Genomic DNA, 27,642 nt, shown 5'->3' on the forward strand with positions numbered 1-27,642 from the left:
AATGGTTTTAACTTTAAAAAATTTTACCTACTTTTCAAGTTATGCAACTTTAAAAATTGTTTTTTAATTAATTAAAAAAAAGAAAAGGGAAGCCCTGTTTGTGATGATGTACTGGCTTGTATACATTCACTACGCTCTTGGTACTTTCTACGTCATATAAAAAATATGGTAACCTGGGTTTTGATATTTGTTATTTTCCATTTAAAAAAAAATTAAATTGTAAGTACCACAGACATTTTTTAAAGGTTCTAAAGTAACTCTAGGAGTCAGTGTCAACCATACTAACGTGCTATATACATCACTTACTAAATTTTTTTATTAAATTCCACAAAAATTTTTTATTTTAATAAATTACAGACAATATTGCATCCGAAAAGGTCACAGCGAATTTGATTACGTCACAGGAACACTAATGTGACAAAATACAAAGAAATTATTACATCATAGAAGTTTATTTTTCACATTGCTTCTTTGAACTAAAATATTAACAATAAAAATTAATTTTTATCAGCAACATTTTATTAATTTAAATATAAAAACTAATTAATCAAATGTTTAAATAAATTTCGAAATTGATTTTACTCTGGGGTTTGATCCCCACTGCTTCAAACAATTCGTAAATAAGATGCTCCCGTTTTTTTATTTTTCCTCGTTTTAAATTGCCCATAGCAGTTTGGGTTATCAAAGTTTTTACATATATATCTTTATCCTCGATGTGGGAAAGTCGAATGCGCGACTTAAACATAGAGTAACATCAGTTACTCCGACCCAGTCTTGAGTTGCCTGTGACAGTTTGGGATATTATAGATTATAATTGCCCGGTAATTATGCTGCTGATTAAGTGCTGGCTCAGCAGGAGTTCATATCGTTTATAGGGACTTACTCAAGGACGCTACAGCATGAGAGCAGTGGGGATTGAACCCACGACCTCATGAGTGGTGTAGCATGTAGTGATGTCAAGCGTTGAGTTAAGTAACAACTTAATTGTAAAAAATATTACAGACAAATTTAAAATTACTTTTGTTGCTGATGTAACTGGTTGATGACGTTTTTAATAATGTCTCGCTTAAGAGCACATTCTTCTGTGGAGAACCAATCAGAAAGATTCTTGATCGGAAGAGAATAAGATTTAATCGGGTTCTGAAATGTTAAATATTTAGTTTTACAATTTTATGTTGGCTATGTTTAAGTTAAAATCAAAAAGTTTACATGAGTTACATTATTAAAAGCAAATTAAATATTTTGTAATTGTAAAAAAACTGCTTTAAAATAAAAAATTTAATAAATTAAAAATCTGAAGCTGTAAAGTCGTTTTTATTTAATCAAAAATTTTTTTTAAAAACCTGAAAAATTTTCTCCGCGTAATGAAGCAAAAATATTCCACAATCAGAGTAGTTATCTTGTTGGGGGATTCCCGGGGAGCACATTTTCATTGTGTTTTTGTCGAACTGTCTTTTACCCTCTTTATCCTCTTTACGGGCTGCCCACTCTTGCGTTAAATACCTAGAATTTACCAATGTTTTAATGCTCACATGACTACTATTTTAAATAATTTATGAATTGTGGTTTAATTTTTTTGTAACAATTTTTAATTATTTATGTTTTTAAATGTTGCTTACTTATTATTTGTAAGTTTTAAGTACTCTGCAATATATTGTGATGCAATAAACAAAATAACACTCACTCAGCAGGCACTTAATCAGTGGAATAATTATAATCTGACCGGCAGTGTGGTGTAGTGGTAAAAACACTTGCTACACCACACATAAGGTCGTGGTTTCAATCCCCACTGTTCCCATGCTTTAGCGCCCTTGAGTAAGGTGTTATAAACGGCATGAACTCCTGCTGAGCCAGCACTTAATCAGCAGTATAATTACTGGGTAATTATAAATCTATATAATCAAAGTAACTTATTTTACTCTATGTTTGAGTCGTGCATTCAACTTTTCCACATCTAGGATAAAGATTTATACAAAAAAAATATCAATAATATCCCAAACCGCCAAAGTCAACTGGACACTGGGCCGGAGTAACTAATGTTACCTCATGTTAAGGTCATGAGGTTGACCTTTCAACATTGTGGATAAATAAATATAAAAATATCTAACCAAAGTTAAGCTTACTCTCGGATGTAGGTTGCTGTTTTCGACCGACTTGGGCCTCGAAGTGAATCAAAAATGAGAATGCACGGACTTCGGTATTCTGAATTATTATTTGGAAATATTTTAGATTCACTCGCTGGTTGGTTTATTGTTGGGTCTGGTGTTTGGTTATTATCTGGTTCTTTTGGTGGTGTTTTCCAATCACTTAAGAGTTCATCCTCAATGGTTTTTTGTTTCTTATTTGTTTGACTTTTTAAAGTTGTATTGTTTAGAATTACAAATGGTTTTTCTGGTTCTTTTAATGGTGTTTTATCTAAAATTATATTTTCTTTACCTAAAGTTAAAGTTGGTTCAACAATTAGTTCATTAGCCAGTAATACTGGTTCATCAGGTCTTAAACATGGTTTATTTGGTTCCAATAATGATATTGTAGACACCAATAGTGGTGAATCTGGTTCCAGTAATGGCTCATCTGGAACCAAAGATGGTATTTGGTTTATAACCATAGGTAGTACTTTTTGTGGCAAAGTTAGTTCATCTGGTTGTAAATATGGTGTTGTTGGTTTTAATTTACATATTTGGTTAAAACTGGTGTTTAAAGTTATTGGTTTAAGTTTTTTTAAACTGGTTGATTTATGGTTGCATGTATGAATGGTTTCTTCAGGTTTCATGATTGTTATTGGTGGACAACCAACCATATTTACTGGTTTTACATTATCTGGTTTATTATAAATTGAAACTGTAAGAATTGGTTGTGAACCAATTATTTTTTTATTTTGCAATGTATAACTTGAATTTTCTAAATTCTTCAAACCATTAGATGGTTTGAATGGTTTATATTTGTTTTCTAAATGGTTTTCATTAGAACCAGAGTGTTTTGTGTTTCGAGAATTTTCGCCATTTGATATTTTCAGGGTTTCCACCAAATTAATACAATCCTCGAGTTGCACCGAGCAAGGGGATAAAGTAAATTCAGTGTTTCCCTGAGTAATAATAATGTTTTTATGAATTGGAGTTTTTTGTAAATTTATTGGCAACGGTTTCACGATTCGTATTGGAGAATATGCAACAACTTGTTGAGGGTTTTGTTGTAGGAAAGAAAATGAATCTTCTTTCATTGATTCAGAATTGTTTAAATTTTCTTTTGATATATTTAACAAAGTTTTTTTTACAAAAATATTGTTATTTGTCGATTGTTGTGTTGAACCACCCTCATTTATTGATTGTTGTGTTGAACCACCCTCATTTGTTGATTGCTGTGTTGAACAACCCTCATTTGTTGATTGCTGTGTTGAACAACCCTCATTTGTTGATTGCTGTGTTGAACAACACTCATTTGTTGATTGTTGTGTTGAACCACCCTCATTTGTTGATTGCTGTGTTGAACCACCCTCATTTGTTGATTGCTGTGTTGAACAACCCTCATTTGTTGATTGTTGTGTTGAATCATTTGTTGATTGTTGTGTTGAATCATTTGTTGATTGTTGTGTTGAACCACCCTCATTTGTTGATTGCTGTGTTGAACCACCCTCATTTGTTGATTGTTGTGTTGAACCACCTTCATTTGCTGATTGCTGTGTTGAATCACCCTCATTTGTTGATTGCTGTGTTGAACCACCCTCATTTGTTGATTGCTGTGTTGAACAACCCTCATTTGTTGATTGTTGTGTTGAATCATTTGTTGATTGTTGTGTTGAACCACATTCATTTGTTGATTGTTGTGTTGAACCACCTTGATTTGTTGATTGTTGTGTTGAACCACCCTCATTTGTTAAGTGTTGTGTTGAACCACCCTCATTTGTTGATTGTTGTGTTGAACCACCTTCATTTGTTGATTGTTGTGCTGAACCACCCTCATTTGTTGATTGCTGTGTTGAATCATTTGTTGATTGTTGTATTGGAGTAACACTTCTGTCGCTGTCAGATTCCTCCAAACTTCTTAAAGCGTCAACATTTCTTCTGGGCAAGTTGATTTCAATCTCATTTTCTAACAAAAAAAAGCAGTTAAACAAAATATTCCCAACAAGATAAACAATATTTAAGACAAGTTGTCGAACCCTTTTTACATTTAGCGTAACATTAAAGCAGTCACCCATATATTCGTTCCAAATAGGTTGTCCGGTCGTTTTGTCAACGATACAACCTGCATTAAGATAAGGAAAACACACGACAGCCAAGTACCAGTGCGAAGCTTCATTAATTGGAATAAAAATGAAATCTTTTGTGAATAAGTCGACTTTTCGCGTCCACTTGCGGACTCTGTTGTATCGACGTTGAGACAAACTGAAAATGAAATATAAAAATGAAGTTCAATAACTTTCAACAACTTTATAACAAACTAGTAGAAAAAATAAATAAAATTTTAAAAGTTTGATTTCTACTGCTTTCATACTGTTCCACACTTAAGTAAAGTGCTTTAAACCTAACTCATGCTAAGTTAAAAAACAATCAGCAACCTATCAGCAATTATAATCTATATTATCCCAAACTGTCACAGTCAACTCGAGACTGGGTTAGAGTAACTGTTGTTACTCTATGTTTAAGTCGCGCATTTGACCTTTCCACATCAAGGATAAAGAAATACAACAGTTAAGTGGAATATAATCTACAAGCTATATTAAAACCTCAAATTTTTGTTTTCTCCTTGTTTAACTTGACCCTGAGCAGTTTGTGTTAATCTCTTGAAGAAAAAACAACTGAAAACGTAAGATTTGTTTCTCTGTTGCTCACTTAAAATTTCATTCATTATATATCTAAAAAAGTTAAAAATTTTGTAAATAAAATCAACTTTCGGAACAAATTTGTGTTTTTCTAAATTCTAAAAATAAATTAATTTTTAATATTTTTAGTTAATGACATCACAAACTTCAAATAAAAGTCAATTATGACATCATTGAGAAATTCCCCTTCATTCAAACAAAATTCGTCTTCGTTGGATATGGTGATTCCCCCTTTCTCAGGTGGAGGAGGATAAACTGCCAACCTGAAAAAGTTTATCCTCAATTTTAAAAAAGTTGCAGACCTTAAAAGAAAAATTGTTTCCCCAGCAAGATTTTAGGTTTTCTTTGCTATTTGTTATACTGGCCTTTATTAAATTTTAATTGTCGTAATATGGTTGTAATTCTTATCTAATATTTGCCTGCAATAATTCACCCGAGCACCACAAATGGTAGTTTTATTTGTTAAGTAGCCCGATAAATTTGACCTTGACTAAGCTTAATTATATTTAAATTTTTGGCTTGCCAGGAGTTCATACTGTTTATGGTTTTACTCAAAGGTCCTACAGCGTAAGAACAGTGGGGATCAAACCCTAAAGCCACTGTACTAACCTGCTACAAGACAGAAGCAAGTCCAACCACAGTAAAGTTTATTGGAACAAGATAAAACATATTTAAAGCACAGCCTTACTTAAAAGTGACCAAGTTGAAACTTAATTAAAAGTGACCAAGTTGAAACTTACTTAAAAGTGACCAAGTTGAAACTTACTTAAAAGTGACCAAGTTGAAACTTAATTAAAAGTGACCAAGTTGAAACTTACTTAAAAGTGACCAAGTTGAAACTTAATTAAAAGTGACCAAGTTGAAACTTAATTAAAAGTGACCAAGTTGAAACTTACTTAAAAGTGACCAAGTTGAAACTTACTTAAAAGTGACCAAGTTGAAACTTACTTAAAAGTGACCAAGTTGAAACTTAATTAAAAGTGACCAAGTTGAAACTTACTTAAAAGTGACCAAGTTGAAACTTAATTAAAAGTGACCAAGTTGAAACTTAATTAAAAGTGACCAAGTTGAAACTTAATTAAAAGTGACCAAGTTGAAACTTACTTAAAAGTGACCAAGTTGAAACTTAATTAAAAGTGACCAAGTTGAAACTTACTTAAAAGTGACCAAGTTGAAACTTAATTAAAAGTGACCAAGTTGAAACTTAATTAAAAGTGACCAAGTTGAAACTTAATTAAAAGTGACCAAGTTGAAACTTAATTAAAAGTGACCAAGTTGAAACTTAATTAAAAGTGACCAAGTTGAAACTTAATTAAAAGTGACCAAGTTGAAACTTACTTAAAAGTGACCAAGTTGAAACTTAATTAAAAGTGACCAAGTTGAAACTTAATTAAAAGTGACCAAGTTGAAACTTAATTAAAAGTGACCAAGTTGAAACTTACTTAAAAGTGACCAAGTTGAAACTTAATTAAAAGTGACCAAGTTGAAACTTACTTAAAAGTGACCAAGTTGAAACTTAATTAAAAGTGACCAAGTTGAAACTTAATTAAAAGTGACCAAGTTGAAACTTAATTAAAAGTGACCAAGTTGAAACTTAATTAAAAGTGACCAAGTTGAAACTTAATTAAAAGTGACCAAGTTGAAACTTAATTAAAAGTGACCAAGTTGAAACTTAATTAAAAGTGACCAAGTTGAAACTTAATTAAAAGTGACCAAGTTGAAACTTAATTAAAAGTGACCAAGTTGAAACTTACATTTTCCGTGGTCCCTGGAACCCAAAACTCGGTTCCTCAATTTCATCGGGTTTCGGTTTTTGGGATCGTGTCCGAGTTTTAATCAGGGGTGATGACACAATTGTGACCTAAAACAAATGTTGCTATGGTTACAACTACAAAATTGCTAAAATCACAAATAAAAGTAAACACTTTAAAGTACTTACCCCTTCCTTAACAATTTGGACAATTGGAGATGAAACAATTGTATATGGTGATGTAATAACTGAAATTTGTGATGTCATAATTCTAATAGGTGTGGTCTGAACTGGGGTTGTTTTAATGGTGATTGGTGATGTCATAATAGGTAATGGTGAGGTAATAATGGTTTGATTTAAAGTTACAATAGTTTTATTAAATTCTGAAGTTTTAGGAATTTTATTTTTCTGTAAATTTGTTAAATGATTTGTGCTCGAAATTTCATTCTTATTTTTTTTTTCATCGTTTATTTCCATTTGTCTCCATTCTGATTCACAAGCTAGAATTTCGTTAAATAATGACTGAAAAATAAAAGTTTTTACTTTTTTAACGTTTAAATTACCTTAAAATCAAAACAACTTTGGTAAAACAACAACTTTTATAAAGCAAACTACTGTCTAATAATTAATAAAGATTATTTTTTACCAATTCCTGACGATGATGTTTTTCAATGAGCTTTAACTTCGATCGCAATTTTCTTAGATTTCTTTTAAACCAGATTTGTTCGAAATAAATAACAATATACTTTTGACCAGCTAAAAACATGACAAGTCTTAATCTTATGCTGTAGCGCCATTGAGTAAGGCTCTATAAACGGTATAAACTCCTGCTGAGCCAACACTTAAACAGCAGCATAATTATCAGGTAATTATAATCCATAATAACCCAAACTGCCACAGGCAACTCGAGACTGGGTCAACTGTTGTTACTTTATGTTTAGGTCAGAAAAGTTGACCTTCCCACATCAAGGATAAAAATATATACAAAAAAATAATATAACTGGACTTCACAACCACCATAACTTTAAACACCAAACAAACCTGGTCCATTAGGTTCCAAACCCATGTTTGAGAACTCAGTAAATTTTGATTTAAATTCTTCCACATAAGCCTCACTTATTGTGATGTAGATGCAAGGTTTATTGGAATCACTGGAAAGCTCAAGTTTTGTGAAGTGTTCCCATTTTTCATGGAAACTAATTTGTTTCTCGAAAAACATGGTCAGGTAAACTGCATTCATCTGAGATATTAAAATGTAAAGTTTAAGTTTTTAACTAGAAGGCAATTTTGTTCAAAAACTTTGTGTTGTATATTTTAAGGTCGTTCACAAAGTAAAAAATTAAATTCATATATGTATAGCTTTATCCTCGATGTTGGAAGGTCGACCTTGCGGCCTAAACACAAAGTAACATTCGGTAACCCTGACCCATTCGGTAACCCTGACCCTTAAACATAGAGTATCATCAGTTACTTCGACCCAGTCTCGAGTTTTTACAGTTTGAGATATTATTAATTATAATTGCCCGATAATTATACTGCTAATTAAGTATTGGCTCAGCAGGAGTTCATATCGTTTATAGCGACTCACTAAAGGGCGCTACAGCATGGGAGCAGTGGGAATTAAACTGAGTACCTCATGTAGTGAAGTATTTTGACAACTACACCATAATGAAATATTTGAACCTTACAGAAGCCATTTTGGTTGGAGTAAGTTTTATTCTCCCAACATCGACGGAAGTAATCTTTATATTTAACGGATTTGTTTTTACTGGAAACAATTCATCATCCACTGGGGGGAGCTGATCAGCTGGAAGAAAATTAGAGTCATGACAAAAGTGTGACAAACATTAAAAATTTTAATAAAACAAAATTTAAGTTAAAAAAACAAATATATAATTTTCGTTATAAAATAAATCAATTTTCACTTTGGTTCAGTTTTCTTTTCTTCTGTGGTACTTCATCAGTTGAATCAAGCCTGTGTGAAAATAAAAAAATTACGTCGATTTTATTTTTTCCATAATGCATATCAGGGAACGAAATAACGGGTCGCTATTCGCTAAAAGCGAATCGTTTTGTAAAATTAGCGAATTAAATTAGCGTAAAATTAGCGTTTTATACAAATATAATAGCGAATCAACCAAAAAAAGTTACGGCAATAATAAAACACTTGTGTATACTTATGTATTTTTTACGAAGCTATTTTAAACCGGTTTCACACTAATTTAATTACATCAACATAATCCTGCGTAAATGTAGGTTACTATAGAGCATTTAATAACAATAACTTTCCATGTTTTGGCAATGCGTAAACTTCACTCTTGCAGTTTGTTTAGTTGTTGCGCATTTTTTTAAATACGTAACACAGCCTTAAAGTAATCAAAAATGACGCGTTTTTTGTGCAAAAAGTTAATTGTTTAACAGTACGTTTAGCGAATCGTTTTTTAAACAGTAATTCGTACCCTGCATATCATGTTTATTTTGTTTGAAATTGAACTATTTTTTTTTTACATCACCTTAAGGTGATTGGTTTAATATTTTTTATTGGATAGGGGTGTGATATTGTAAAGTGTTCAAGCTATCTGTAAACACTAGGCTCAAGGGCGAATAATGTGACATTGGTGCGACTCGAACCCGGAATCTTTTGGTGTGTTTAAGCTAACTGTAAACGCCGGGCTAAAGAACGATTAGTGTGGCATTGGTGCGGCTCGAACTTAAAACCTTTTGACTCATAATCTGCTGCCATGATCGCTTAACAACACACTAAAATTATACTGTTATTATCAACACACTATATAATGAAACTAAATGGGGAACATAAATGTTCAATTTATAGGCCATTAAATTAAAAAAACTTCCGTTCGCGGTGCGCAGGTAAAATACTATGGCCAAAAATTTAATGCAACCACATTATGACATGACAATCAACTTCATAAATGATGGTTAAACAAGCAATAATGTAGCCCTAATTAACTAGAATAGGTAACTATTAAAACTCACAATTTAGTGTTGTTGTTGTTGCAGACCTTGATGGTTTCAGTCTCACCTTTGTTATATAAACATTATATCAGTTTAAAAAAGTTGACCCCAACAATGATTATGTAAGGTTTATTAAACCAATTAAAAATAATTAAATATTTGCAAACCTGTAGGTTTTGGTTTAGGGGGAATTTCATCGTCACTATCAGATATTGTGATGCATTCTGTAAATATAAATTAGGTTTTTAAAGTTTGTAAACCCTTGTTGAGCTTAATAATTAAAATATTTTACCATAAAATTAACCTAATATTAATCTATAAACAAAAGTTAATCATTTTTGACTCACCACTTGCTACGTTGGGTAAAGTTTTAGTGAAAACTCTTTTTTTGGGGACCTTGTTTCTGTTCTAAAGTTAAATTTAATCATTTTTAAATAAAAACAATAATTAAAACAATACTAATACAATTTACTTAATAAACATGGATTAATATTGTCAAATAAACTCACATGAGATTTGGTCGTCATTAAATTATATCTCATGAAATCCGTCATTTTGTCGTTTGCGTAAAACTTTGAACGTGGAAACAAGTTCCTGTGAACATTAATTAAAAACTAATTAATTAACTTAATGGAAAAACATATCACTAACTGCTTTTTAATATTGTTTTACAAATGTTTAATTTGGTTTTTACCTAACAGGATGTTCTAACTTCTCTTTAGGTTGGACTACCTGCAACAAAAAAAAAATATTTCGTTTATAATTTTGAAGTTTAAATTGGTTTAATGTTAACAAATTTCCAAAACTATTTTGTTTTGTAGCAAACTTGTTAAAAGTGGGTTTATGGGCGTCAACTATGACACTATGCTTAATTTTAATTAAAGACAACAAACCCATTTAATTAAAAGTAGTTTTTAAAATGTCACATTTTGGTGATTGCAAATAAAACCTTTTTAAAGAAACTCGATACACAACTTAACCTCCTTTTTGACGAAAAGGCTTTCAGCAGCATAGTGTATTAATCCAAACACTAGCTACATCACCATGAAGTCCTGGGTTCAATCCCCACTGATCTCATGCTGTAGCGCCCTTGAGTAAGGCGCTATAAACGGCATGAACTCCTGCTGAGCCAGCACTTAATCAGCAGCGTAATTACCGGGCAATTATAATCTATAATATCCCAAACTGCCACAGGCAACTCAAGACTGGGTCGGAGTAACAGTTGTTACTTTATGTTTAGGTTATAAACATAACCCACAATAAGGATAAAAAAATATACAAAAAATAGAATTAATGACATTTTGTAACCATCGATTCAATACCAGCATAAATTAGGAATAAGTAGGAGAAGTTTATACATAAATAAAATAAAACATTCAAACCGGGTATTTCCTAACAGTTGGAGGAATTAGTTTCTTGCAGCTCTGACATTTCTTGGGATCCATCGATAATATTCCACAATTTAAACATACCACTTTATAAGCAGGGCTCTAAAAATTAAAGTTTTAATAAAAAAAAATTTTTTGTAAATATCTTTATCCTTGATGTGGGAAAGTCAAATGCACGACCTAAACATAGAGTAACATCAGTTACTCCGACCCAGTCTCGAGTTGCCTGTGGCAGTTTGAGATATTATAGATTATAATTGGCCGATAATTATGCAGCTAATTAAGTACTGGCTCAGCAGGAGTTTATACCGTTTATAGCGCTTTACTCAAGGGCGCTACAGCATGAGATTAGTGGGGATTGAACCCACGACCTCATGTGTGGTGTAACAAGTGTTCTTACCTCTACACCACGCTGTCGGTTTGGTTAAAAACAAATCAGAAAACAATTAAAAAAATAAAGATTTGAATTACATTTACAGAATTTTGCATAGTGACATTTTGTTCAGTGTTTCCAGATGAGAATTCAGGAGTGGATTTCGGGATTGGTGTAGAAATTGTTGGCAGCTCTATATGTTCGGCATGTCTTTGAGTTCCATCTAAAAATAAAAAACAAGCCATTTGACCTTTTTAGCATAATTTTGTTGAATAAACTTTATTAAAAGAAGCTCTATTATCAGACTAGCGTCGTTTGCCAAGTTTATAAATGCGGAAAAGGAGGAATTTTTATACCTTACCCCAATCTTTCCTTGTACATTCCGCCCTTTCCGCATTTATTTTAGTACTACTCGTTTATATCCATGAAATTTGTATCTTTTGTTTACGTATTTTTACACCAACTAACCAATTTTAAACCACCATACCTGGCAAAAAGTTGTACTGGTCGGAAACTAAACGATATCTACGCTCGGCCATTTTCTTTTATTTCATTTTAAATAACTAATTAGAAAAATTAAAAACTCATTTTTTTAACATTTCATCTGTCAAGGAATAAACAAAATGAAACCAATGCGCGTCCTTCCAAAATATTTTTTTATGTTTCCAAATTTTAAAAACTAAAATGTAAAAAAATTTAAACTCTTTATTTTAGGAAAATATATATAATAAATTTTGATGACAAAAAAGAAGTATTTTTAATTTTTTAGACAAAATTTTAATTTTTAATTAAAAATAAATTAAGGACGCGCAATAGTTTACAATTATCACATTTCGGTGTTTCCCTAAACTAATACTTCAACGTAAATTTAAAATAGTTTAAATTATTTTTGTATTTACAAAAAATATTAAAAAACAGTATTTTTTTAATTAATTATTTTAATTAATATAATTATGTTTTTAATTTATAACTTGAAAATATAAGATTGCAAATTTGTTAATTTTTTTTGTTCGAAACCAGTCACAACTTTTGTTCGCGTAACTTATTTTTGTTTATCCTCAAGTTTAAAGGTTTTTTAAAAATTATTGATTATTTTTTGATTATCTTTTGGATTTTTGTTAAAATTCAATAGTTTAAGTAAAATTAAAACAACTATTTGCGCGTAAGTAGAATTAAATGAGATTTTAAAAGCATTTAAATATGATAAAATTCAGTTACAAAACTTGTTTTAAACATTTAGTTAGAACTTTCGTTTGCTTGTGGCCAGCTGGTTCATGAAAACATTAACGTACTGAAAATTAGTATATAAAATATTGTAATTAATAATTTATATTTTATAGGATTCAATGAATGGCAGTTTTTTTGCTCTAAATTTAAATTAAAATGAGTTCCTTACTGACTTCATATGAGCAGCAGTTTTCAAGTTTAACTTCAGAAATTACTCAAAAAATTGGAACAATTCCAAATAATCATGGAGGTTGTATATGTTTTATTATTCAAGTAGTTAAATTACTTTATCTGTGTTTATAATATTAAAATAAAAAATGATATAACGATGAAGGTAACAAATAATTTTTGTTTAGCGGAGAAAAAGTCGTTAATTTCTGTGATTGAACGACAACTGGACGAGGCACAAGAGCTGGTGAGTTAAAATATCTTCCACATTGTACCAGTGATTGTTTGCGATACTTTTTATTGTCCAGTCTGGAAATTAGGGCAGTTTTCGACGAGATCTTGTGCGTGCAAGTGTAATAATTGGCTTTAATTTTGCATTTACTATTAAACCCATGGGTGCAAAACACCAATTTCAGGCGTGCATTTTTTTAACAAAAAAAACCTTGTGCGTGCACGCTGCCCTACTTTTCTAATGGTTTATTGTCATAAACAGTAGGTTGTATTTTTAATATAGGGGTGTAATGGCAAAATTAAGATTATTTATTACCAAGAAATTTTACACAAGAAGGTTTATTAAAGAAATGTGCATAGTGTTGGTTAATATTTATCTGATTTAAAAAAAAAGTAAAATTTTTTAAATAAATGTTTTTTGATAAATAAAGTACAAACACTTGTTTTCTGTTTCTAAGTTAATTTTAAGAAAATAACACTTTTGAAAAATTGGTTTAAAAGTTAAGCTAAAAATCAAAATTTGAAAAAATCTACTTTTACAAAAATTGATGGACCAGATTGATTGGCATTTAACATGGTTACCATCACCCATTGTAAACCATAAACTCAGGTTGTTAATCTTGTCTTTGTCCTTGTGAAATGCTTCATTAAACGTGTTTAAATTAATGACGTTTCATTATTTATTAAACTTTTAGTTGGAACAAATGGACCTTGAAATTAGGGAGTTACCCTTGGCTGAGAGGGGGAAATATGGGGGTGGAATGAAAAATTATCAAAATGAGTTCAATAAATTGGAATCACAAATAGTAAGTTTGACTTTTTGAAAAATAAAGGTTTCTTATAAGAAGACTGTTCACACTTTCTAGCCACAGAATTGCTCTTATAAAGTTTAAGTTTTGAAAGTTCAATCATTTGGCAATTTGTGTCTTAAAAAAGGAGATTGGGGTCCTGGATTTAAAATTTCATTTCTAATTTTATATTTATTACCCTAATAATCTAATAATAATCAAATTGTTTTTTAAGTATACCAATCTAGAAAGTTAAAAATTTTTATACAAACAACCTTTCTACTTAGAAAAAAGCAAAAACTTCTTCGATTAAAAGTGCAAACAAAATGAGGGAAGAACTGATGGGTTACGATGAATCCAATGCTAACCAGGTTGGATAAATATTTTACATTGTGGTTTATATTTAAGTTTGACACATAACAGGTTTGTGTTACTTTTAGTAGAATGTAGGCTAAACTTTTTTTAATTTTTTTAGAGAACTCGACTTTTGGACAACACTGAGCAACTTGAAAACTCGTCTCGGAGATTGGAGGTTGGATACAGGGTTGCCACGGAAACGGAGCAGATTGGAAGAGACATCCTCGATAACTTAAGTCGAGATCGAGAAACTATCACAAAGTCGAGAGAGAGAGTGAGAAAATATTTTTTAATTATTTTTGTAACATTAATTTATCCTCGATGTGGGAAGGTCGAATGCGCGACCTAAACATAGAGTAACATTAGTTACTCTGACCCAGTCTCAAGTTGCCTGTGGCAGTTTGGGATATTATAGATTATAATTGCCTGATAATTATGCTGCTGTTTAAGTGCTGGCTTAGCAGGAGTTTATGTCATTTATAGAGCCTTACTTGAGGGTACCAGAACCTATACCCATTGGGATTGAACTAATGACCTCATGTAGTAAAGTGTTACGTGATGCCGCCATCACAATGTGTTTAATGCAAGTAATTCTATATAAGTTGTATTAGATTTAAATTGTATTAAGCCAGGTTTTAAACGAGGACATTTCAATACTATCTTCCTTAATTTTAGTTGCGAGAAGGAGATGCCAACCTCGGCAAAAGTTCCAGGATCCTAACAAGCATGCTCAGAAGGTGAAGCATTTGTCACGTAATAAAAGGTTTCATTTAACTTTAATTATTTCTATTCCAGAATTATCCAGAACCGTTTGTTGACATTGTTGATCATGGTTTTCATGGTGGTTGTCATCATTGTTGTGATCTACCTTTCTGTGCACAAACACAAGTCGTGATGTCATCAAAGGGAATTCCCCCTTTTTGTAGGTTGCCATAGTAACGAGAAGGTGTTGATGTTGTTTTGATGTTTACACAAGTTTTTTAATATCGGACATTTTATTCCTCGCTGACCAACAAACAAATCGATCTGTGACGTCATTATCGATCGATTGTCAGCCGAATTCTATTTCGAGTAATATTAGCTTCAAACCTCTTTGTTCTTTTTATTGTGACGTCAGTCTTTATTTTAGTCTAGTGCAATATGTTTAACTATGACGTCATATAATATATAACGATATATAACGTACTTAAAGTGTTGTTGTGACGTCATAAGAGCTAACATAGAAAGTCCTTACATTCTGGAATATGATGGAACGGGTTCAAAAGTTGAATATTTTATTTTCACTAAAATTACAAATCGACAAAATAGGAATCGCGCGCGTCTCTCATTATGACGTAATTAGGATCATGTGAAATAATTAAAGTGAGATAACTGGTTAATTATTTTGGTGACGTCAGAAATTGGTTCCTTCGGCGCTGGTTGCAAGTTCCCTCCAGTGGTTCTTGTTGCTAAGACAACCGTCCAACATTGGTTTCAGTCCACCAGATACATCCGCGAGCGACTAAACATATAACACGGTTGTTACGTCACAAGTAGAATATTACTTATTGTTACGTCATTTCATTCAGGATATATATATATATATGGCACTTGTTACGTCATCAATATGTGTTATTATGACGTCACCTGATAGAGAGGAAGACAGATGCTGTCGATGAACCCGATCTGCATGTTGGGGAGCTTGTGTTTGAGGCTTCTGTTCATCATATCGATCGGTTGCTGACGTAACTTCCGCAACTCGATGTCGCCCTGCTCGAAAAATTCTTCAGCGACCTCGTGCGCCACCTGACGGATGCCGAAAATTGGATTTTTGTGATTTTAAAATTTAACTTTTAACTTGAGCTGATAAATTAAAATTTGATATTTATAAAATAAATTCAGTAATTTGTTAACGATGCAAACTAAATAATGATTCGTGCCATGCAGTTAATCATGCAGTTAATCATGCTGTTACATCACAGTTACGTCATACCTTAACTTGCAAATGCCAGGGTTTAGTGATTGCAGCCACGTCAGTTGCGGTCATAACCAACCCTCTAAATTAAAAATCTTATCAAAACTTTTGTGCGAAATATGTTAATTTTGGGGTCAAATTCTTGGGGCTCGGGAAATTTTAATTCAGTTGCTGTGGGGGACTTGGGTTAAATAATTGTGGAGTTATTGCAAAAATGTGAAATCAAAAAATTATTAAAATATATGTTCGCCCTAAACATTCGTGCGCGCTCTAAAATGAAATGTGACGTCACAATAGCAGCAAATGATGAATGAAAAACACCAAAAATGAAACATGCGCAATGAGTCGCGTCATAATCTACCTTGACTTGCACATCCCAAGGTCGAGTAATACCGGCAATGTCACATCCTGTTATAACTGCCCCTCTAAAATGTTAACAAATATTTAAAATAAAAATTGGAGCCCGGTGGGTTTCGAACCCCGTACCTTAAGTAGTCTCTGTGGTTTTCGTTCTTCTCCCAATCCCCTTTCTTTGTTTCAACCAATCCAAAAAACTCGTTCCTGTTCTTGAAGTAGACAGCAAGATCGGTGCTGATTATTGCGTGTTGGATGAGCTTTATGACGTATGAATACTCCGTCGAACTCAATTGTGACAAGATCTCACAACCTGTAACAAGGAACGTCGTTAACAATAGATTGTGACGTCATGCCTGTTAAAAGCGCCGAGGGCGATAAATATAAAGCAGAGCGCACAAGAATTTAAAGTTTTCACTAAAAAAGTTAAGAGTTAAGAGTTTAGGTATCGTTATTGGATATATATTGGGTTTGTTTAATAATATCGTCCAGCGGGAAGTTAGAACCTGTTTACTATTCAGCACCTAATTTACAGTTTATTAAAGGGCACCAATAAACATTTGTGGTGCTAATGCTAGCATCACTTGTTTAAAAAGTTGGTTTAATAATATTGACCAGCACGAAGTTAAACTTGGTGCACTGGTTTATTATTCAGCACCAGATTTACACATGGTCTATTAAGTGGCACCAGTTTTACAACCATTTTAAATTTGGTGCTAGATAATGAACCGAGGACTGATAAGTGAATTTATTCTGGTTTAACATAGACACCTACAGGTTAAGTTTTTAATTACTTTTGTTAATTATGTTAGATGGTAGCAATGTAATAGCAGCGCAGAGGTTGTAACTATGTATGTGACACTGCCACGCTTAAAAAAAGCTCTACTGTTCCTGGCATGTGGCTGGGTCACAATTCTGTTAGTCACCCACTTCAAACTACTTAAACATCACAAAAGAAGCGATTTTGAAGCGGTAAGTGGCGAAGGTGACAAGTTTATTGGTAAATTGAGGATAAACGAATAAATTTAAAACGAGGATAAATTTAGGCTCGAGTTTTGGCGGGAAATTTGCTTCAAATCAGATGTAATGGTCACGTGACAACGGTGCACGATCGCCAATGCATCAAGAGATTAACTTGGCTCAAAGAGAACGCGAAACAAAACGTCACTGGTAATTAATCAGATTAATTAGTTTTTAATAATTAGTGACGTAACAATAGTTTTGTGTGTAGGCTCTGAATGCAGATCGCTTGTTTATTTGATCTACATCGAAAAAGTCTGCCCGCAACCACGTGACTATAAACAACTATTTTGTGACGTCATCCCGAAAAAAGATGACGTCATTTTGCCACGAGCATACGTGCGACAAAATCTATATGACGTCACAAACCAGTTGGACGTATGCGGAATTGTGTGTGACTGGATTCGAACTCGAATCAAACAAATGGAGAATTTGTGGATTGAGGATTCAGCTAGATTTGCTCGAGTAAAAGGTTTGGAATTTGGGGACTTCCCGGAGGTGAATCCTCTAAATAAAACCATTCAACGAGTTCGATTAAAGATCCTGGTTCACATGGGACTTTTAACCCAAGAATTTGGCCTCAATTTCGGCGAGGGGGCGCTAGCGGGTGGGCCACTAGGGGAGCTAGTGCAATGGTCTGACCTCATTGCTTGTCTCCATATACTAGGCCATGACGTCATAATATCATGGGGTCCGGACCGGTTGCATGACGTCATAGAGGGTAGTGACCACGTGGCCAGGAGATATGATTTGGTGTACACAGACTTGGTGGGGCTCGAGCAAATTAGAGGTGAGTTGGGGTCGATATTTCATTACAGATGTGTTCTAAGGGTCCTCGATGTTTATGGAACCGAACCTACGTTTAATCACCCATTGTTCAACCCTGATCGTCACAATCCACGCACATGGGGAGGTATGACGTCACAATGTATGATGACCTAATATATAATAATTTTAACCTACGTATAATGACGTAATTTGATTGACAGGTCGGGGTTTAAATCCGGGTCAATATTTGACCCACTTTCCGCATTCTCCAGATAACTCGTTTCTCGGATTCGTTGTAACGAAAAAGAAGGGCATTGTTGAAAAAGATGACAAGTAAGTCGATTATGACGTACTTGATGACGTACAAAACCTGACCTATAATGTTCAACAGGAAGGTGGCGCTGTTGTACGGGAAACAACCCGGGGTTCTGGAGGGGAAAAGTAAGGAGAAACTTTTTCGAAAACTTGAGAAATATTTCGACCAAGTTCACGCCACCATGCGGATTAAAAACGTAAGAAACAATCAACAGAGATTGTAACTAAAATGTTTTAAGCAATATTTGAATTTTCTAGGATGAGGATAGTGACGTTATCCCAGCCAACGTCATCAACCACGAGAACCTTTCCCAGGAAAATTTTATTAAATTGTTGCAAAAATCGAAAATTTACGTTGGACTGGGTTCTCCACTAGAGGGCCCTGCACCCCTCGAAGCTGTGGCAAACGGTGTAACCTTTATTAACCCCATGTTTAATCAACCGAGAAGCGTTGGCATGGGGAAACCAACCAACCGGAAACTGACGTCACAGAATCCGTATGCCGAAACTAGAATAGGTTCAAATTTTAAAATCCAATCGAAAGTTGTTTGATTAATTGTAGCTAGTTTCGTTTTTCTTGAACTGAATAACAATATTTTACAGTTGCTTATATTTTGTGGTGGTAAGTTTTATGTTTTATTAAAGGTTGTGCTGTTGCGACATGTTTAAGCTATTCGTAAACGCCAGGCTCAAGGGCAAATAGTGTGGCATTGGTGCAACCCGAAACCTTTGCCTTTTAATTTGATGCCATGACTGATAACAAACTTTTAAGTTAAATAAATTATTTTATCCACACAGGGGAGCCCTTTGTATACACAATTAACCCCAGGAACATGGACCAAATCGACCAAGTTTTGACCCAGATTGTCGCATCACCCCGAAACGAGCCCCATGTTCCGTTTGAGTTCACCATGTTCGGCTTCTTGGAGGTATAACGTCATAATAATCATTGTTGTACTGTGACGTAATCAATTGTTTGGTTTGCAGAGAGTTAACTCGTTCGTTGAAAATCAAGATTTTTGTTTTAGTGACGTCAAAACTCACTCAAACGTGGCATACTGGTTTGAGGATAAACAACAATGGCCTCCATTGTCAGCATTAAAGGTAGGATGATGTCAAATATCTTTGTGACGTCATATTATATATGTATTGTTGTTATTCAGGTTGTTGTGTCACGTGACGGTGAATCGTGTTCGAGCGCTTGTTCTCACCGCAAGATGGTGTGCGAGCGCACTTTCTTCAACCAAATCAACTCAGAAGACAACTTCCGCAAGGTGGAGACAAAGTGCGGGGAAGTCGTCACAATTTTCCCACGAGAGGAACTTAACAAAGATTTGAGGGATGAAAACGGAATACCATTGGTTCCATGTCATGCACCTAGTAATGACGTCATTACCGACGCGTGTATGACGCAATCAGACCAACTTTTATTTTCCTGTGCATGTGCGCCACCTAGTGGTGTAACTAGGCTGTGTCCGTGCCGAGAATATGACCAGCAGATGGCGCTGTGTTTAACATGCTCATGACGTCACAAAAGTGATACTTTATTACGTCACAGATAGAGTTAAAAATGTTATTTCTTCAAACAACTAATCTATGCCTTAACCTTAACCTTAACAACTTACCATCGCTCTGTAGCAACATGAGACATTGGTTGTAATGATGGTGCTCCATCGTCGACGTGGAATACAATCGGGCTAGTGGATGCTCGATTCTAAACATAAAGTGATCTGGTTGTTCAACAACTTAACATCGGTATTAGAACATTTTACAGAACTTTATATTTCTAGAGTAGAAGTTTAGATATAAGTTTGTTAATAAAAAACGTCTTCTTTGGGCATGTAGTTTTTCGGTTAAACGGCCTTTTAGTGAAATTGTTTTCGGTATTATGTTAGTAATTTGGTTAAGCTGCATATTACTATGATATGGACTTACTTGGCTTGGAATGCGTTGTTTGTCCCTCTATGATCAAGGTCGTGTGACAGACATGAAACCAACAGAGCGAGTTGCTCGAATTCGTTGAATATTTTCGACATTCCGCCAGTTTTGATCATACAGAAAGCGCTCTGACAAACGTTGAAAGCGTGCCTCCAGTTGTGGTACCGAACCGGGCGATAATTCCGTTTAACACTGGCCACCCAACGACATAATGTCTATGTAAGCAATATTGTACATTTTAGTTAAATTTGTAATTTCCTTGCGATTTACCCAGGAGCGTGATGTAGTGGTAAGAACACTTGCTACACCACACATGAGGTCGCGAGTTCAATCCCCACTGATCTTATACTGTAGCGCACTTGAGTAAGGCGCTATAAACGGTACAAACTTCTGCTAAGCATGCACTTAGTCAGCAGCATAATTATTGGACTATTATAATCTATAATATCCCAAACTGCCACAGACAACTCAAGACTGGGCCGGAGTAACTGATGTTACTCTATGTTTAGGTCGCGCATTCGACCTTCCACATGAAGAATAAAGATATATATACAAAAAAAAAGTTAAATAAAAACAGCGCAAAGCACGCATGGCTGGTCTTAAAGCGAAAACTCGCTTAGTTAAAGCTTAAACTTAAAATAATCGATTTATTGGTTTTTAGTGATTAAATTTAATTATAAGAAGGTTAAATGACGCAGCAACACAGCTAAAAGTATAAGCGTATTTGTTCCTAATAATTGATAGAAAAATGATACTGTGACGTAACACTTCAGGGAATGTTACACAAGAATGGCATCTGCAGAACGTTCAAGTACCAAAGGTAACCATTGTTTGTTAATAGAAGATTAAAAGCACACATTGTGACCTCATAGGTGTTTGAGTGATATTGATTATAGACCACGTGGGAATAATGTATACAGTGGTTAATCATTAGTTACGTCACAAAGCGTTAATTGTTTTCGCGACGACCCTTGCAATTATTTTTAGTTTACATTATTAAATAAAACCGAAATTAGAATAAAATGGTTTAAAAATTTATTACGAATAAAAACACATCAATCTAAAAGTTTGTTTAAATGGACGTCGAATGAAGTTCTATTATTTTGATAAAATATTTTAATAATTGTAAATTCCGGTTTCTTATTAGATTTCTATTTAGGATAAATAATCAAAATATTTGTGTTTTTCCATGATTATAACTATAAGACTATCAAATACGCGTGTCATACTCGTGTTACAAGTCCTGTTTAAACGCGTGTCATACTCGTGTTACAAGTCCTTTTTAACCGCATGTCATACTTGTGTTACAAGTTATGTTTAAACTTACATTTTTGTCTCACAAGTTTTGTTTAAACGCGTGTAACATTTGTGTTACAAGTCTTGTTTTAACGCTTGTAACATTTGTGTTACAAGTCCTGTTTAAACTTTTGTCTCACAAGTTCTGTTCAAACGCGTGTCATACTTGTGTTACAAGTCTTGTTTTAACGCTTGTAACATTTGTGTTACAAGTCCTGTTTAAACTCACATTTTTGTCTCACAAGTTCTGTTCAAACGCGTGTCATACTTGTGTTACAAGTCCTGTTTAAACGCGTGTCATACTTGTGTTACAAGTCCTGTTTAAACGCGTGTCGTACTTGTGTCACAAGCCTTGTTTAAACGCGTGTCATACTTGTGTCACAAGCCTTGTTTAAACTCACATTTTTGTTGATTCGGAATTTCTCGAGCAAATTAAGATCCACAAACATCCGCATGGAGGCTCTTAATGTGTCGTCATCACTAAGTGTTGTGTCATCGAACTCGTACTTTAGAAGCCCGAATTTTTGCGCTGATGGCATCTCTTTCAACTGTGACATCATAATAAAAGGATCAAATAAATGCATCTAGTCATGCTTATGATTATGACGTCATACTTACAACAAGTGAATTGGTTTCTTTTTCCGATGCGACGGCGTGATAACTTAAAACCTAAAAAAGAAACGATTAATATAAATGTTTAATTATTTGTTTTTATGACGTCACAAACCTCAAGAATGACTTGTTGTTTAGCGGCCAGTCGCGCAGTTTCTTCAAACATCCGAGTATTCGAGATCCCGAGTCCACAAAAGATGGAGAAAGCTTCTAGAATTTGTTGATCGCTTCTGGTGAAACTTGGGCCAGCTTGTGGGCTTTTGTTGATCAACTGGATCACCCCTGAATCAACAACAACTTGTTGAGCGTTTGTTGCTCTAAAGCCCAATGTTTGAGCCTTGTGATATTACTAAGTATGGAATTTATTGTTGGATTATTGTCCATTTTACCAAATTGACGTTTCACTAAACCAGATTTTTATAAACGACTTTTTACCGACAATGAGAAACATTTTTTATTAACCTTCTTTTACCCCAAACCAAATCCCTTAAAATATGCCCCCACCTATGACTTGTCGTAAACCATCCCTTAAAATATGGACCCACCTATGACTTGTCGTAAACTATCCCTTAAAATATAAACCCACCTATGACTTGTCGTAAACCATCCCTTAAAATATGGACCCACCTATGACTTGTCGTAAACTGTCCCTTATAATATGAACCCACCTATGACTTGTCGTAAACTGTCCCTTAAAATATGAACCCACCTATGACTTGTCGTAAACTGTCCCTTAAAATATGGACCCACCTATGACTTGTCGTAAACTGTCCCTTAAAATATGGACCCACCTATGACTTGTCGTAAACTGTCCCTTATAATATGAACCCACCTATGACTTGTCGTAAACTATCCCTTAAAATATGAACCCACCTATGACTTGTCGTAAACTGTCCCTTAAAATATGGACCCACCTATGACTTGTCGTAAACTGTCCCTTAAAATATGGACCCACCTATGACTTGTCGTAAACCATCCCTTAAAATATGGACCCACCTATGACTTGTCGTAAACTGTCCCTTATAATATGAACCCACCTATGACTTGTCGTAAACTGTCCCTTAAAATATGAACCCACCTATGACTTGTCGTAAACTATCCCTTAAAATATGAACCCACCTATGACTTGTCGTAAACTATCCCTTAAAATATGAACCCACCTATGACTTGTCGTAAACTATCCCTTAAAATATAAACCCACCTATGACTTGTCGTAAACTATCCCTTAAAATATAAACCCACCTATGACTTGTCGTAAACTATCCCTTATTGGGATGCACAGCAGAGATTTGGTTTTCATTCCAAGTTCGTTGTCTTCCACAAAATCAAATTTGTTATCCTCGTCCGTGTCTTGGATGTTGACAATCTAGAACATAAACGTTTGTTTTAACAATGATCTCTTGTTGTAATTATTGTTCTCTGGAATATTTCTTTAGCTTTATTTATAAAGAATTTGTTACTTTTATATTAAAAGATAGCTTGTCAAAGTACAGCTATTTTAGAAATATAAGTGACCCCAAAACGTAAAATTGTATGTAAGCAAAAATTCAAGCTAGTGGATTAAATTAAGTTCGAAATTAGGATTTTAAACTGAAGCTAATTAATCAACCACTTGATCATTAAAACCAACAACATGATTAGATGACAGAACCCAAGGTTTGTTTGTCGAACTAAGATTGATGTTTAAAAGTCAACAAACCTGCCCAGTTTGTCTCACAAATGAAGTTATGGCGATGTTGAACGGGACCTTTCGTTTTGATGAGTTCTCGGTTGACGTCATCACTTCGCTCGAAACGTGTTCGAAGGTTTGAGTAAACGTACCTGGATGGGAGTTTATATTATTTGCTTTCATTCGTTGAGATTAATGAACAACATTGAGGGCTAACTTAAGTTTATTTAGTAATATTATTTGCCAACTCTACACATTTTTGTCATTTAGCCAGGTATGTTAAATTGCCTGGATAAGCTCGCCCCATTTAAGGGCTCATTAATTGGTCGTTTATATTAATATTCATGGTCTAAGTTCTTTTATATATGTGTACATAGCCGGTGTCTTATTAAAACCCAACCCTCTATGTTTAAACAAATGAATAATTCGTGTACGCAAAGTTGCCTTGTACGGTATATTTGTTCTAAGTTAATAACTCACTTTGTGGGCTCGAAGGATCGGCCAACAACACCGACGCTCGCTTGCAGTTTAGTAGTGACGTAGTGTGGAGTAGAATCGTTTCCATGACAACTCTTAACGAGCTCTGTTCTTCGAATAAAACTCGCGCCAAGTCCAACAAAACCTGAAAATTTTTGAGAATTTAATAAAAAATAAAAAAAGCTTCGATTTTCGCTTTAATACTTACCGGCAGCGTGGTGTAGTGGTAAGATCACTTGCTACACCACACATGAGGTCGTGGGTTAAATCCCCATTGATCTCATGCTGTAGCGCCCTTGAGTAAGGCGTTATAAACGGTATAAACTTTTGCTAAGCCAACACTTAGTCAGCTGCATAGTTATCGGGCAATTATAATCAATAATATCCCAAACTGCCACAGGCAACTCGAAACTGGGTCGGAGTAACTGATGTTACTCTATGTTTAAGTCGAGCATTTGGACCTGCCCACATCGAGGATAAAGATATATACAATAGAAAAAATGTAAAGTCTTAATAAAAATTTGACTTTTTTACTTCGTTCCTTCGATTCTCGAGTTGAATTTTCTCGAAAATTTGCGCGTTGTGGATCGCGATTCCACAGAATCCCAGATAAGAGGCAAATATTTTCTCATCCTTCTTCGTGAACGACCCGAACTTTTTGTTGATAACTTGGGCGACGCCCACGATCTAAAACAAATATTCTAAATAATTAAATTTTATCCTCGATTTATGTTTATCCTTAATTGTATGTTTATCCTCAATATTTAGTTTATCCTCAATAATAAGTTTATCCTCTACCTTTTTCTCCCCGTCCATGATAGGCATGCACAGAATGCATCTCGTCTTGTATCCGGTTTTCTTGTCGACGTTCTGGTTAAATCTCGTGTCCTGTTAAACAAAAGGGTATATGACGTCACAATATAGAAAATAACAGCTTTATAATAATGGTTATTATGCTACGTCACACACAGTATTCTACGTCACTGTACACGTCATACCTTGTAGGCGTCAGGGATGTTCAGGGGGTTCCCCGTTAGTGCGACCATCCCTGCGATCCCCTGGCCGATCTTGATTCGAATTTCTTTGTTGTGAGCGGTGTTCTCCTCTAGCGTTGACTCCTGTGACGTCATAATTTGTCACTTATTGTTTAAATGGAAAATAAATACATGATAGTGACGTCACACTTACCCTGCTTACGTCAAACAATCTAGAAATGAGAAATTTTTCGCCTCCTTTTTCCCGAACCAAAAACAAAGAACAGCGATCTGCTTCCAACAATATTCCGACATTCTAAAATATTATGACGTCATAGATGATATATTATAAAGTGAAATTAGGATCGTGAAGTTTAGTTTTACATTTTACTGTAAGCCGACATATTTGTGACGTCATAAATAAGGCGCCAAATTGTTAACGGTTAAGTTTCTTTTATAACTTAATGATTTGATTTACAACTTTGTGAACTTTACAACTTTGAACAAAAGTCTCAAGTTGTTTAATTAAGCTGGGTTTTATAATCAGGTAATTACCAGAACCTAGATTTGAACTCAGGACCTCACCTGTAGAATTCGATGGCTGACTGACACTACGTCAAGGTCCATCGCGATGTCCATAACTAAATCCATTATCATATCGCGTTCGTCGATCACCGGTCCTCCGAGTCCGTCTTCATCAAAGTCCGGTCTTTGAGCGGAGTTCTGGCTGTGGTAGTGCGAGATCCTCCTTGTTTTCGTCTCACTTCGGAGCTTGTCGAGCCTCCTGGCGGGCTTTGGTGACATGTTTTCCGGCGTATAAAAGCTCGGTGATCCCATTTCGTCGGTGGAGACCATCGGTTTGAGGGGGAGGTATCTCTGGTTGATCTCCTCGTTACTGATCTTCCGGATCGGAGTCTTGCGTCCTGTGCTTACGTCACTCGACGCGCTTCCCGGTCTGGGGAGTTCACCTTCGCCTGTAATGACGTATAAGTTAAAAATCACTAACACTATGACGTAACACAACACCGATGACGTCACCTGATTTGTTTCTTGACGTGGACCTCTCGAAAGAGGGGATTTTTCTCTCATCTGTAGCTATCCTGATGACGCGATCGGCTAACCACGTGTTCACCATCGATTGTGTCGCCTTTCTTAGGAAATAATCGGTCGCGAAATCAAAGTGGTCGTCCAGCCAAGCCTCTGTAAGTGCATTATTACGTCATTTTGTGTTTTATATTGCTAATTGTTACGACAGTTTACATGTAATATTTTACAACAAAGCAATTAAAACTAATTCCACATAAAAGTTGAGGATTATTTTAAAACAAAGGACTTTGTGGGTTTAATTATGACGTAACAGAGCGGGTGTTAATTGTAACAAACAGCTGTCGAACTTACCGACTTGTTCCTTTCCTAGTTCCAACATATTTGGAATAACTTTAGTGACGTCACAATTACAAACTATTTCATTCGATTCAGTCTAATACCTGTCAATAACAAGCATGTATTAGTGACGTCATAAAAGGAAAACAAAGTAGATTAAGTCTCGATCGATTGAACTGTCATGCTCAGATCAATTATTTAACCTCTCCTATTACTTTGTAAGACTGTGTGACGTCACAATGCCTAATAGGATTGCAAATCTTGCACTGCCTTAGTAAATTGTTCTGCGACGCAACAGAGCTCATTATAACATGCTTTGTCTAACAAGCCGCACCTGTATTTGTGATTTAAATTCTAGAATCCAGGTAAACAAATTAATCGCGAAACCAATATTTCCTTTAAATGTTATAATTACTTCCAAAAGTGGTAGAAATATGACGTCATAATTACAATCGAAAGCGGGTTTGTGACGTCATAATTATGTTACAAGTTAATTAACTTTTCGTTCTCACCATTCTCAACTATTTCTCAACGCTTCAATGGTTTTACTACAAGCTCAACAATTCTAGAATAACTTGTTACGTCACAACCATGTAACAATAAGAACTTCTTTTGCAGCTTATTCTGTCTCTAATACTGAATATATGTGACGTATGAAATGACGTCATCTAGTTATAATATAGTTGAAATTATCCACGGTTGAATGAGAGCAAACATCGAAAACAAACAAAAGTGTTTGTTCGCAACATTGTTGCGTCACAGATCCTCTCTTGTTAGGTAATAACTATCAACTTATTTCTAC

The 27,642-nt window shown here is 34.4% G+C and overlaps 4 protein-coding genes across 6 annotated transcripts; 2 read left to right on the forward strand and 2 right to left on the reverse strand.

Annotated features, from left to right (window-relative positions):
* Positions 1–356: 356 nt before the first annotated feature.
* Positions 357–11,919, reverse strand: LOC145752185 (uncharacterized). 2 transcript variants are annotated; one of them, XM_082568416.1, is made up of 21 exons: positions 11,797–11,919; positions 11,408–11,532; positions 10,931–11,038; positions 10,243–10,280; positions 10,058–10,142; positions 9,896–9,956; positions 9,716–9,772; positions 9,570–9,615; positions 8,498–8,547; positions 8,261–8,379; positions 7,614–7,812; positions 7,219–7,328; positions 6,762–7,094; positions 6,577–6,683; positions 4,969–5,085; positions 4,727–4,855; positions 4,195–4,385; positions 2,124–4,089; positions 1,344–1,503; positions 1,019–1,140; positions 357–476 (listed from the first exon to the last, which is right to left on the reverse strand). In XM_082568416.1, the coding sequence occupies exons 1-21, from the start codon at positions 11,846–11,848 to the stop codon at positions 452–454; spliced, it is 4,200 nt and encodes a 1,399-aa protein (XP_082424542.1). In that variant the 5' UTR covers positions 11,849–11,919; the 3' UTR covers positions 357–451. The 2 variants fall into 2 exon arrangements, with proteins under 2 accessions (XP_082424542.1, XP_082424551.1); XM_082568425.1 differs by lacking the exons at positions 357–476; positions 1,019–1,140; positions 1,344–1,503 and adding an exon at positions 1,774–1,892.
* A 473-nt stretch (positions 11,920–12,392) lies between these two features.
* On the forward strand, positions 12,393–15,265 carry LOC145755431 (vesicle transport through interaction with t-SNAREs homolog 1A-like). Of its 2 annotated transcripts, XM_082571669.1 has the most exons (8): positions 12,393–12,471; positions 12,650–12,786; positions 12,893–12,951; positions 13,631–13,741; positions 14,011–14,094; positions 14,199–14,354; positions 14,756–14,817; positions 14,876–15,265. In XM_082571669.1, exons 2-8 carry the CDS (start codon positions 12,693–12,695, stop codon positions 14,973–14,975), a joined length of 666 nt encoding a protein of 221 aa, XP_082427795.1. In that variant the 5' UTR covers positions 12,393–12,471; positions 12,650–12,692; the 3' UTR covers positions 14,976–15,265. The 2 variants fall into 2 exon arrangements, with proteins under 2 accessions (XP_082427795.1, XP_082427804.1); XM_082571678.1 differs by lacking the exon at positions 14,756–14,817.
* Positions 15,266–15,400: 135 nt separating this feature from the next.
* Positions 15,401–26,995, reverse strand: LOC145764020 (dual 3',5'-cyclic-AMP and -GMP phosphodiesterase 11-like). The gene is made up of 19 exons (XM_082575581.1): positions 26,856–26,995; positions 26,496–26,657; positions 26,043–26,431; positions 25,672–25,773; positions 25,482–25,601; positions 25,282–25,371; positions 25,018–25,170; positions 24,487–24,628; positions 24,037–24,158; positions 23,580–23,703; positions 22,453–22,619; positions 22,344–22,394; positions 22,127–22,273; positions 20,427–20,644; positions 20,117–20,205; positions 16,521–16,701; positions 16,396–16,459; positions 15,707–15,865; positions 15,401–15,581 (listed from the first exon to the last, which is right to left on the reverse strand). The coding sequence occupies exons 1-19, from the start codon at positions 26,881–26,883 to the stop codon at positions 15,474–15,476; spliced, it is 2,616 nt and encodes an 871-aa protein (XP_082431707.1). The 5' UTR covers positions 26,884–26,995; the 3' UTR covers positions 15,401–15,473.
* LOC145763745 (alpha-1,6-mannosylglycoprotein 6-beta-N-acetylglucosaminyltransferase A-like) lies at positions 17,506–20,201 on the forward strand. The gene is made up of 8 exons (XM_082575257.1): positions 17,506–17,551; positions 17,620–18,321; positions 18,398–18,509; positions 18,568–18,688; positions 18,750–19,008; positions 19,290–19,420; positions 19,479–19,595; positions 19,655–20,201. The coding sequence occupies exons 1-8, from the start codon at positions 17,506–17,508 to the stop codon at positions 20,015–20,017; spliced, it is 1,851 nt and encodes a 616-aa protein (XP_082431383.1). The 3' UTR covers positions 20,018–20,201.
* Positions 26,996–27,642: the final 647 nt, after the last annotated feature.

The sequence above is a fragment of the Corella eumyota genome, chromosome 1, assembly GCF_963082875.1.
Source record: "Corella eumyota chromosome 1, kaCorEumy4.1, whole genome shotgun sequence".
Classification (NCBI taxonomy): domain Eukaryota; kingdom Metazoa; phylum Chordata; class Ascidiacea; order Phlebobranchia; family Corellidae; genus Corella; species Corella eumyota.

Excerpts from the sequence above, each read along its gene's own strand:
- LOC145764020 (XM_082575581.1), bottom strand. The coding sequence starts at position 26,883 with ATGTTGGAACTAGGAAAGGAACAAGTCG. Across the intron at positions 26,432-26,495 it reads CACGTCAAGAAACAAATCAG|GCGAAGGTGAACTCCCCAGA; the intron begins GTGACGTCATCG and ends ACGTCATTACAG. Across the intron at positions 24,159-24,486 it reads CGATCCTTCGAGCCCACAAA|GTACGTTTACTCAAACCTTC; the intron begins GTGAGTTATTAA and ends ACTCCCATCCAG.
- LOC145755431 (XM_082571669.1), top strand. The coding sequence starts at position 12,693 with ATGAGTTCCTTACTGACTTCATATGAGCAGCAGTTTTCAAGTTTAACT. Across the intron at positions 12,787-12,892 it reads AATTCCAAATAATCATGGAG|CGGAGAAAAAGTCGTTAATT; the intron begins GTTGTATATGTT and ends ATTTTTGTTTAG. Across the intron at positions 14,095-14,198 it reads ATGAATCCAATGCTAACCAG|AGAACTCGACTTTTGGACAA; the intron begins GTTGGATAAATA and ends TAATTTTTTTAG.
- LOC145763745 (XM_082575257.1), top strand. The coding sequence starts at position 17,506 with ATGCATCAAGAGATTAACTTGGCTCAAAGAGAACGCGAAACAAAAC. Across the intron at positions 17,552-17,619 it reads AAGAGAACGCGAAACAAAAC|GCTCTGAATGCAGATCGCTT; the intron begins GTCACTGGTAAT and ends TTTTGTGTGTAG. Across the intron at positions 18,689-18,749 it reads CCACCATGCGGATTAAAAAC|GATGAGGATAGTGACGTTAT; the intron begins GTAAGAAACAAT and ends TGAATTTTCTAG.
- LOC145752185 (XM_082568416.1), bottom strand. The coding sequence starts at position 11,848 with ATGGCCGAGCGTAGATATCGTTTAGTTTCCGACCAGTACAACTTTTTG. Across the intron at positions 10,281-10,930 it reads CAACTGTTAGGAAATACCCG|GTAGTCCAACCTAAAGAGAA; the intron begins GTTTGAATGTTT and ends TTTTTGTTGCAG. Across the intron at positions 1,141-1,343 it reads ACGCGGAGAAAATTTTTCAG|AACCCGATTAAATCTTATTC; the intron begins GTTTTTAAAAAA and ends TTAACATTTCAG.